The following is a 12,339-nucleotide window of genomic DNA, read 5'->3' on the forward strand; positions in this document are numbered from 1 at the left end:
CTCCCTCAGAGTAACTGTCATAGAAAAACTGTTAAACTGTCAATATTTGAACCTGACACTCCAATTCTTTCTCAAGCCAGCTTTTTTACTTATCTCTAAACTAATATAATGAGACTTAATTTCTAATATCATCCTTATAACACTGTCTAGCTGTATGACCCTGAGCAAGTCTCTTAACCTTGATTGCCTTGCCCTTTCTTATTTTCTGCCTTGGAAACAATACTTACTGTGGATTCTAAGACAGAAGGTAAGATTTTTTTTTAATCTCTTGTTTCTTTAGACCTAGAATAATTTAAAAATATTTTGTTGACATCCACCCATCTACTATGACTTTTATTTATATCTGCTCATTCTAATAGAAGCTGGGAAGAGAAGAAGTCTAAGACACATTAAAAATTAACGTATGTTAAGTGTCGCAACCTTGAGTCTTCACACTAGGTTCAAGTCCTTTGTATTGGCTTAGAAGTGCATCAGTCCTTCCTGGATTGGTTTCTCTTTTGCCCTGTGCAATGGCTCTTTTGTATATCTTGTCCTGGAATCAGATAGAATTGTTAAGCAAAGTCCCATAATTTTTTAAAAACAATTAGTGGCATCATTTTTATAGTCTCAAGCTTTTGGGGCATGCATTGACATTATTATAGCAAATGTATTTTAAACTTATATTACTGCTAAATCAAAAAAGTTAAAGAAAATCTTAATACTGGTGATGTGCTTCAAATATAAAAAGGAGAGAAAAAACTGAAATAGTATATTGCACATGCAAGAAAAATATAATAATAAAAGAGTTTTAAAAATAAAAATGTAGCTTATAATCATTGACACACTGTGTCAGCTAAGAAAATATTGAATACAAGGCTTTCACACCAAAAATGAGATCCATTTCCTCTTCATATATAGCCATGATCCACTGTGAGTACAAGCAAATGAATTTCACAAGGTAACAGTTTTTTTTATTCTGAAGGACAGTAGTACAAATATGTAGGTATCAATATCCCCAAAATTCTCAATAGTCCAGTTAATTATGATAGCAAACAAACCCACTATCATATTTCACATAAGTTGCTGTATGGTACTTTTAAAAGCCTATGAACTGATGGATATTTGTCACAATTTTACAAATGTAGCAAATCTTTCAATCTTGGTAAACATATTTAAAAAAGGAAAACTTATTTTGGGTTTAGAACATCATCAAGAAATCTAGATATCATTGCAAAAAGTGTGGCAGAGGAGTCTAGGAAAAACCCAAAGCCCTATATGGTTGATGTTGGGTAAAGTGAGCTAAAGTTATAAATGAGAGATGCTCCTCTTTTGGGGGGCCATCCAGGGGTACTATATGCCCTGGGATTAACTTCCCAGCTTCCGTTCATATTTTTCTAAATGTGGGAGGTGGGGGTTATAATTGTATTTCACTTCAGCTACTAAAATGGGCCTTACTTCCTGTTAGGGGCAGGCAAAATGACTAGAGATTGTTAAGAAAAATTCTAAAAATCATGTCTAAAGAACCCTAAAAATCAATTTTAGATATTTATCTCTTTAAATTTTCCAAAGGTTGTTACACAATTGTAGCACTTTTCTGATGGAGTCCATCTATCGTCTATGTGACAATTTACAAACTCAAAAATAGAAAAGCTGTTTTTATATGTGCTTACTCAATAATGTTTGTTCAGTATAGTTATAGGGGAACAGAATATAACAGTAAAGCAACAGAATATAACAGTAGTTAAAACCTATTACATTAAAATGATTCAGTGTAACAGAATAGTATTGATTGCAGTAATATATGAACTTAAACCAACAAGATTAAATCTTAAACAAAACTATCAGTAAAATGCAAAATAAAAGGGATTTTTTATAAAACACTAGAGTCTGAAATGCCTTAAAATGTATCTTCCAGTCTCTTTAACGTTCCTTGTTTTTTTTTTTAATTATCCATTTAGATGCCTATTGTCAGAAAGCAGAAGAGTGCTAAGGGGTAGGCAATGGGGGTTAAATGACCTGCCCAAGGCCACACTGCCAGGAAGTGTCTGAGGCCAGATTTTAACCCAGGACCTCCCATCTCTAGGTCTGGCTCTAAATTCATTGAGCCACTGAGCTGCTTCCCCATAGTGAGAGTGGGTTTTAGGAATCTCATTTTGGGCCAAAGAATTGCAGGGAGTTGAAATTCTCTCCTGACTCCCAGGTGAGCTAAGTGAAAGAATCAATACAGTTAAAAGATATCCTTTTAAAGTAGCCATGCTTGTAAGTTCCTGTTTGGAAAAGTCTCTTCCTTCTCCTCTGTCTCCCCCTCTGCTATCCTCTGCCCCTTGCCATGTGGAGGCTAATCATAGCTAATCATCATCATTATCATCATAGCTAATAATAGCTAATCATAGCCTCATGAAAAATCACCCCCTGTTTTTTACCAGCTGGTGGAAGTGAGTCCTGGGCCTGGGGCAATGAGCAATCTGCTCGGAGGCCAGAGTTGCTGGGGCCAGGTAGGTAAGGACAAGGTGAGCGGATCTGGGCCAAACAGGTCCGGATTGCAGGTGTGCAGAAGCAGGCAACAGGAGCCGGGCCAAGTGGGAATGGCTGGGACCAGGTGAGCAATATTGAATCAAGAAAGTCCAAAGCTGCAGGCAGGAGCAGGCAAGGGCAAGCAGGCTCCAGCGAGTTGATCAAGATGCTTTTCTGAAAAGCCTTGGAGAAACTTGGCTTTAAAAAATCTAGGCAGTACCTATTAAAAGCTGAGCTTAGTCACAGTAGAGAAAAGATTTAGGAAAGTTAAGAAGATTGAAAGTATTTCGTCATAACCGATGTGGTTAGCCAAACTGCAAAAATTAAATTAATTTTCTCTAGTATTATCTTTTAGAGGTTTATTAAAGATTACTAGAAATCAAGGATAAAGAAATACAAATAAGAAACCATATGCAACCTACTTGCTACATCTTGCCTGCTAGGTAGAGAGACGCGTATGCTTAGAAGCAGAAGCAGAGAGACCCCAAGTAGGAGGTACAGTCAGTTTAAATACCCATTTTGTTCTTGGCCCAGATGGGTATCTCTGGTAAGATTATAGGGAATTCTGAGAACACCCAAGGACTTCTGAGGATTGAAGTCTGGGGTTCAAATCTTCATTTTTACAACTATCCTTTTAAAATATTTGTGTAAATGAGGGATTTGGGTTTTTTTTTTCCCTCTGTTCTAAATCCAGAATATTTTTCAAAAATATCTTGTCCCCTCACTTTTTTTTCCATGGGTCTCCATAAGTTTGGTATCCGTATTAGAAGGAAAATTGCCTTAAATATCATAGGTAAAAAATATCCATCTACACCATCAATTTATTTTTTAAAAAATAATTGGCATAATTAGAAAACATTTCAAGGATGTGCTTTTTTAATTCAATAAGTATTTTAATTAATAAAAATCTGAGAATGTTCTGGAGTTAAAGTTTTTAAAGCTTTATATGTATTGCTTTTATAATGATCTAATGTTAGCAATATGATAAGAAATTATTATACTAACATCCAATAGAAATAGGGTTGGACTTTTTTTGAAGTTCAAGTTTAATCCAGCTAACCACCATGATAAATGCTTTCAAAGTTAGAATTTTATTTTAGAAATCCAAAATTGCTTTCTGAATCATGGAGTGGAATTAAAATCAAACCTAGCACAATATGGTAATAAACATCTTATAATTTTTAGGATAGGATTGGGTACTGCTTTGTTAATTTCATTCTTTGTTATCCATTTGGTTTAGAGATAAGCAACATCTCAAGAAAATGTAGAGCAATTAAAAGAAAATTACAATGCTTCAATAACAAAGGAAATGAAGCATCAAATCAGAAATATTGAATCTGAGCTATCTAAAATAAAAATAACACATATCAAAATTCTGCTGAGGAAGAACTAAAGATATAGACAACTCTGTTACATAAAATTTAAAACCAATGAATCCTTGTCAAAGAAATTAGATCAGTAAGTCCGAAGATAGACACTAAGAAAAATGTACTTCAACTTATCTGATTGCTATTAAAATTTTCCATTTTGAATTTAACAGATCCTTAGTGATTAATATGACTTCAGTGGGAAATGAGGACTGACTGCAGAGATAATACTTTTATAAAATATTGGCAAGAAAAGTTTTAAAAAATTATTTATTTAGAATATTTTTCCATGGTTGCATGATTTATGATTCCTCCTCCCCCCATCTTTCTCTCCCTGCTCTGGGCACTGACAAATGTATCATTGTTCAAAACCCATTTCCATGTTATTCTTATTTGCAGTAGAGTAAGCTTTTTAATATCAAAACTCCAATCATATCCCCATTGAACCAAATGATCAATCCTATGTGTTTCTTGCATTGCTACTAATAGAGAAGACCATTACATTTGAGTGTGCCACAGTGTATCTGTCTCTGTGTATACATTTCTCCTGGTTCTGCTCCTTTCACGCTGCATCAATTCCTGGAGGTTGTTCTAGTTCACATGGAATTCCTCCAGTTCAAGATTCCTTTGAGCACAATAGTATTCCATCACCAACAGATACCACAATTTGTTCAGCCATTCCCCAATTGATGAACAGTCCCTCATTTTCCAATTTTTTGCCACCACGAAGAATGCAGCTATAAATATTTTTGTACAAGTCTTTTTCTTTATTATCTCTTTGGGATACAAACCCAGCAGTGGTATGGCTGGGTCATAGGGCAGGCATTCTTTTATTGCCCTTTGGGTATAATTCAAATTGCCTTCTAGAATGGTTGGATTGATTCACAATTCTACCAGCAGTGTATTAGTGTCCCAATTTTGCTACATCCCCTCCAATATTTGTCAATTGGGGAGTGATTTGATTTCTTGTTAATTGCAGAATGGCAAATCAAGTGTTTTTTTTTTAATGTTAATTAGGCATAAGGGAAGACAGTTTGGTACAATAGAAAGAACCTTGATTTATAGGATCAGAAAACCTACTTTTATTAAGTCTTGCCTCTGAATTTGGACAAGTCACTTAATCTCCTTGACCCTCAGTTTCCTCATCAGTAGAATGAGGATGTTAGATTAGGCAATTTCTGAGATCTCTTTCAGTATTCAATCTGTGATCCTATGAACAATTTATTTTTCAATGCGTCTTATTTATATGACATATTTCTTTTGACTATCTGCCACAGATCAGTTCTTACAGGATTGAAGTTAGATGAGAATAACTATTGAAATTATTGTATCATTTCACCAAACAGCAATATGGAAAGGTTTAAGTGTTTCTGAAAATATTGTAACACCTTCAAAATGATATATGACACATTGTAACTAATCTTTTTCCTAATGGTGACAACCAGGACTGCAGAACCTGGGCCATCCTAGTGAATTTGAATGCAGATTACCCTATGTTCCTTCCAGTCCCACCCCTTCAGTTTTCTACTTGATGAAAACTCATCAAGAAAACTATTGGAAGGAAGGAAAGGAAATAACATTACAGAAGGGTTTTAAGTTAGAGTCTTGGATAACCAAAAGATTCTATCTGATTAAAATGAAGAAGTGGGGCAGTCTTCCTTGCTATATATCAATGTTTTTGTACCTTTTGTGGGAAAAGGTATTACTGTAATTCAACTTATGCAAAACCTTTGTCACCTACTTACTTCAATTGTTTTCTCTGTTAAAATACTACTCTGAAAAAGTCATAATTGTGATGATATTAATAAAAATCTACCAACCATTTATGAAAAATGCTTATCATTTGTTTTGAAATATTCTCAGAGCTAATAAGACTAGCTGAGATAAGTTCTATTAAATTAATGATTGACTGAATATAATTTAGTTGGTCACCAGGGATTTAATTACTAAATCCCAAATAAATGACTAAAGTCAGAATGGAATTTATTTTGTTTACTTTACAATAGAGGGAAGATATGAAGGAATAGAGAAAGAGAAGAAAAGGAAAGAGATAACTGCTCTGGCTTCCTCTGAGCCAGGCAGGATTTCAGAAGCCCCAGCTAGGGTAAGGAGTCTCAAGACAATGGGCCTCTCCAGAGGCTGGTGCCTCCAGAAAGGCCAAGGAAAAGGGAGTCAGTCTTTAAACTCACCACATGTCAGTTCAGTCACCAGATTCTTTATCAGCCTCTCCTTCATCAGCCTCAACTCCAATTGAACTGCCAGTAGCCTCTAACAGAAGTCTAGCAGAACTGCTTCTCACAGGAGGTTCCTCTCCAAGTGTGTCAAGGTCCAAATCAAACTCTGCTTTTAAAGACCTTTTCTCTTATGTCACTTCCCCTACATTTTTATGTTTACCAATCACAGCCAAAGCTCTGCTCCAGGACTGCCCACTCTTTCACATGTGGGTCACAGACCTCCCACTCAATGTGTGAAATGAGTGTTTGCACCTTTTGTGGTTAAATCCAAAATGGGTAGATCTCCATACTCAACTTTGTAAGGATGATATTAGAAAATAAGCATTGTTTTATTAGTTAAGGGATAAGAAGTAAAGTGGCTGCTTAAGAAAAGAACTGGAATTTGAAGCAGAGCTGAGAGAGCATGTTAATTTCAGATGTGACAGTTATAACCATTTTTCTGTATCAATTACTCTCTCTGGAGTTGGGAGGTGGTCTCTGGTAGTTGGCAGAGGCACATTCTCAGAGACTCTCTCTCAGGGATGGAGGAGGTATATCTTTGCCTCTTTCTCTGTCTGAGGTAAAGACCTGAAGGAGCTTAGTGTTTTCCTTTCCTAACTTGGGAAACACTATTGAATATCTATTGAGGTTTTTATAGATTGGTTTTTATCTTGCCCCACCTGCCTGGCTGCTTTAGTTTGAGTGACTTAGCCTGGGGCTCTTGGTGAAGAAGGGATAAGATGCTTCTCTCACCCATCTGCTTGATACAGCATTCCTCCCCACTGCCTCTAGCATTGCTGCTGCTGATCCAGCCTCCTGCTGTTAACTCCCTGGGTTGTCTGTCCACTCCTGATCCTCCCGCCTCTCCCGCTTCTCTTGCTGCTGCTGCTGCTGCTGTTGCTACTGCTTCTACTGCTACTGTTGCTGTTGCAGTTGATATTTGCTGCCACTAAGTCTTTAGAATCCTCAGAGGGTGAAGTATAAATCATGCACTCCCCTTCCCCCCCCCCATGTAAGTTGTTGAGCCTACACCAGTCATTTTTTTAAAGTAGGGGAACATACCCAACCCTAACCCAGTTTGACTAATCCAGATAGGCTTCCATGTTCTGCCTGTGGGAGAGGGAACTGAGGTAGCAAGTGGCCCCTAGCATTTTACCCCAAGGGGGACTGAGAAGGAAGTTTATTCTTCCAAAGAGGAAATAGAATTGCAAGCATGGCTCACTCTATGAAAGAGCAGTACATTGCCTATTTCAAACAGATCCCAATTTTAGGATGCTTTTTATTCCTACCATTCCTGGGTGCACTGGTCCTTTCGATTATATTGCCTGAGATTCAGGAGAGAAATTTATCTCCCTACAACCCCTTGCCATTTAGACCTGCCCAGTCCTATGTTCAGCAAGGAATTGTCACTATGGAAAATCCCAGAGGTGTGACAAAAGGAACCAAAATGGATAGGGAAGGAACTTTAAAGAATCTGGAGGTGAAATTTTTAAGCCTTTTCAGACTCCATTGTTTTACAAAAGTCTTTGTATCTTATTGTATTTTGTTGATTGTTTTGCTTTAAGATTTAATTTTGTTGTTTTAAGTTCATATATTAATCTGAACAATACTATTCTGTTACATTGAATCATTTTAATCCAATAGGTTTTGGCTGTTAGATATATTCTGTTACATTATTTTGATTTGTACTTTCCCCCTATGATTGTACTAAATTGTAATTGTACCATTGTAAAAGTCCGTAAACAATTTGGGCAAACCCTTTGGCAAAACCATAAGCCCTTATGGATACTGGACTTCTCATAAGATCCATCTAGGTCACATGTTTGTTCCTTTTTGCCTTTGTTAATTGTCATATAGGTGATGGATGGACTCCATCAAACTGATTATAACCTGTATTAACAAACTTTGGAGAACTTAATGAGCTAAATATCTCAAATTGATTTTCAGGGGTCTACAGAAGTTATTTTTAGATCTCTAGTAGCACCAGTACCTCTGATCATTTACCTGTCCTTAAATTGTTTGTAAGAAGAGATAAGGGTCCATTTGTAGTTGAAGAGAAGTACAATAGCACTATTGTATTTCTCCATCTCCACATTTATTAAAAATGTAATGGATGAGACATCTGAAGTGATTTTCACTATTTAGTCCTCAGCTCCACATGAAATGGGTAAGACATATTGGATACAGGTCTGTTAATTGTTACAGACTCATACCAGAGGTAGTAATGTGCTCAAAAGGCTTAGTTACCCTGTAATAGGTTATAATCTCATCCAGGAGATGTGACGGATTTTATCCTGTGAAGTCTAGTAGCTTCTGAAAATTATATATATATATATATATATATATATATATATATATATATATATATATATATAATAATGTTGAATTAATGGTAGAGAACACAATAGAAGTTCCTGCCAAAAAGTTTTATATATAAAGCATGAAGCCTAAAGTAGCTTCTACATAATATTTTAAATCTTAGTTTTATCTACTTCCACCAGAACAATCTAGATTTCTTGGTGATGTTTTAGACCCCAAAAGGTTTTCATCAGCAGTACAGAGGTATTTTGATTTTGTTTTTTTTCTGGGCTCTTCTGCTACATTTTAGAATGATGACAGTTATAGACTTTGTTAAAAAATATCTCAGCCAAGGTTGAAAGATGTGCTACATTTGTAAAACTGGTGACAAGTATCCATGAGTTCATAGTTGTTTTTTTTTAATGTCACATAGAGACTCATGTGAATCCTACTGATAGTGGGTACAATATATGACCAGAAGGAAGTCAGATACACACACACTGGGGAACTGGAGAGAGAGGGTGAGAGAACTGAAGAAATGGAGAGAGGGAAGAGATTGATCCTCCCCCATCTTCCCCTTAGGAAGACAGTACAATGTGTCTTCCAGAGGGACAGAATATGTCTCCTCAGAGACTGGGGCTGGAAGATAGAGGTTAAGGACTGGAGGCAAATGTCTTAGATAAATTACACACTGCCTCCCTTTTTGATCTTAGCAGCTGCTGAGAGGCAGGTAAATTTCCTGCCTCTGGATCCTCCCAATATCCCAACTGCCACCTTACCCTTTGAGACTTAGTTCACTCCTCAGCCCTGCTCTTGATCTAGTTCTCCCTTTTGGGGAATGGTATGATTATCCCCAAATCTTCAGCCTCCTTCTTTGATATCAGCAAGCAGGTAGACCTGATCTAAATGGCAACACTTTATTCTTGAGAACACACAGGGCAGGGAGACTGAGGGTGTTTGGTGAGGAAAGTGGAAGATAGGAATGTTTACAGATTATTAACTGACCTCCCCCCTCCAATCCTGAAGAGTGAAGGCTGTCTGTCTGACCCTCCTTTTAGTCAGTTGTTGGGGTTTGTCCTTCCTTCTCATCTAATCTGGCTATGAGTTGAAGTTCAGGACAATTTGGGGAAAGAGAGATCTCAGTAGATGACTTTCTATAAAGTCCTAGTGTACTTTTGTCTTCAGCTTGAACCAGAGATATTTAGGGGTTCACTGGAAGTTAGTCAGTGTCCAGAGGGACCCTCCATCTCAGAAGTCCTCTTCTCAGACCATCCACTCCAGGAGAGAGCTGACCAGAAGTAAGCTGGCAGTTTTGAATTCTCTCAGCTCTTCTGTTCATTCCTGGAATTTTGAGTCTTCCTTGTCCTTCCCCAGCTTGGGCTTTTCCTTTTCATTGCTGGATCTGAAATTTTCTCTCCTTTTGTAAGTTCTCTCTTATACAGTTTTATCTTACATGGGTTTGTCTGCTATTATCATTAACTAGGCTATTATAATTTTGGGTATTTTGGTATTTTCTTTGAATGTGTATTACTTACTGTCCTGTTTTAGAAAGCTGTTACTTTGGGGGGAAAAAAAAAAGTTATTTGTACTCACATTGTGGATCATGGCCAAGTTAATAAAGGAAATGGATCTCAGTTTTGGGTGAGAAACTTTTGTATTCTACCTCTCCTTGAATGACATAGCATGTCACTGATTGTAAGCTATATTGTTTAAAAAACATTTATTATTGTTTTTCCTTGCATATGCAATATAGTATTTGAGTTTTATTTTTTCTCTCGTTTTTGTATTTGAAGAACATGTTACCAGTATTGAGATTTTCTTTAACTTTTGATTTTGCAGTAATGTAAGTTTAAAATAAATTTGCCCTAATGTAAATGCACACCCCACAAGCTTTAGATTAAGGAAATAATGCCATTCATTGTTTAAAATTATGGGACTTTGCTTAATGATTCTGTCTGATTCCAGGAGAAAGGAATACAAAGAGCCACTGTATAGTGCCAAAGAAGCACAAAGTTAATCTGCATAGTGCCTATCAAGCATAAGGTCAAAGAGAACAAGCAATCCCAGTAGGATTGATAAGACAAGAGGACATGAACTTGTTTGGGGTTCGAGGTTGTGGCTATTTTGACATATGTCATAGGCTGGTCTTCCCTGAGCCCCACATTCTATCAAGCACCTTACTTTGGATGCCTTCCTGGCTCCTATAATCTAGTTCCTTTTCTATCTTTCATAGTGTAGCAAACTTTCTGTGATCTTGGCTACTGATTGGGCAAGTGCATAATTACATAAATCACTTTAATTGGGCCTTGATTCAAGGACTTCTGTTATAGGTTTATTTTTCTTTACTTAGAATTTTACACATAAGACTAATATTTTATATTTCATCCAGAAGTTATGTTTTCTTTTTTATTTGGATTTTTTTGATGTTTTTTATTTTCATTTGTCAATTGATTCATATATCTCATAACTTGGCCATGCATCCCTAAGTGATCCCTATTTTTGTCACCATCCTCCTCAGGGGGGAATTTATTATTATTCTAAAATGCAAAGTTTAAATTCTTTTCAAGAGTAATTTTAGGATAAGAAACTTGCTGCCACTCCCAATCCAGAAAGTGAATTGTTTGGAGAAGGCACCATGAAGATGCTTGCACAGACCACATGCTACACCAGAAGATCCATAGGGAACTTTGGGATATGGTGATTTGAACTGTGAAGGGTTGAATGCATTTGTATTTTATGTATACTCTTATGCCGATGGGAACTGCCCCCTAATTGACTTTTTGTCAATGTGACTAGCAATCATTGGTTTTGTTCTCTTTTCCATTTATCCCCAAATTATTGTAATTTAAAAGTTGGTTATGTTTACAAGATCCATTGGAGAGACTAGTCTTCCATTGGATCTCAGAGGCAATGTGTAATTGGAAATCTTGTGCCTTTTAACTACATTTTCCAGGAGCCCACTGACTTCCTGTCATTACATGTTCATGTAGACAGGGGATAAATAGGGTGGTCTTCTGTGGCTAGCTTTCTTTCCTTCCTGGATCAGGACATTGGTGGAGCGAGCTGTTTGAGCAGGTAAATTAACTACGGGCATGTGGTTTTATTTTGTTACCTTTTTATTCCTTTACTTCTAGTGATTATTAATAAATATCTTAAAATATAATATTTGAAATTATTGTACATTGTATATTAATTTAAATTTTTATATCTGTTTTAAATAGGAAGTCTAGATTTACACTGACTGGAATTGGCTTTGTTGTATTATGATAATTTTTAATGAATAGAATTTTATCTTCTGAAGAAATATTTTATTATTTTAATTTTTATTTAGGATATTTTTCATGGTTACATGATTCATGATCCCTTCCTCCAGCTTTCTCTTCCCCTCTTCCAAAGCCAATAAGCAGTTCCATTGCATTATACATGTATCATTTTTCAAAACCTATTTCCATGTTATTGATATTTGCAGTAGAGCCATTCTTTAACACCAAAACCCTTATCACATCCCAGTCACACTATGTAGTTGATCATATATTTTTCTAATGCATTTATGGTTCCACATTTCTTTCTCTAGATATGGATAGCATTATTTCTCCTAAGTTCCTCTGGATTGTCCTGGATCATTGCATTGCTACTAGTAGAGAAGTCCATTACATTCAATTGTGCCATAATGTATCAGTCTCTGTGTACAATGTTCTCCTGGTTCTGCTCCTTACCACTGCTGCTGTGGTAGCAAAGAGCCTCAGGGCAAAACATTGTGGACGAATCAGCTACACCAACAGAAAAACACTATAGACCTATCCCTGGAAATCTCAGGTCCTGGAGGTGAGGGAGAGTTCTATAATACAGGGCTCACTCACTGGGCCTCTGACAGGGAAGTGAAGATAGCTCCAAGGCAAAGACCTGTGAGGCAGAAGCTCAGAAAGATAGAAATGATCAGCAACTTGCAGGACTCTCAGTCCTCGAGC

At 36.6% G+C, this 12,339-nt stretch overlaps 1 protein-coding gene across 1 annotated transcript in view; it reads right to left on the reverse strand.

Moving 5' to 3' along the window:
- Nucleotides 1–317: 317 nt before the first annotated feature.
- Nucleotides 318–12,339, reverse strand: part of LOC130454583 (ankyrin repeat domain-containing protein 7-like) — a 34,220-nt gene continuing 22,198 nt past the window's right edge. Inside the window, exon 7 of the mRNA XM_056799598.1 lies at nt 318–532. Within this exon, the coding sequence (XP_056655576.1) occupies nt 471–532 (62 nt within the window). The 3' untranslated portion in view covers nt 318–470. The remainder of the gene's footprint in view (nt 533–12,339) is intronic.

The sequence above is a fragment of the Monodelphis domestica genome, chromosome 5 (assembly GCF_027887165.1).
Source record: "Monodelphis domestica isolate mMonDom1 chromosome 5, mMonDom1.pri, whole genome shotgun sequence".
NCBI lineage: Eukaryota > Metazoa > Chordata > Mammalia > Didelphimorphia > Didelphidae > Monodelphis > Monodelphis domestica.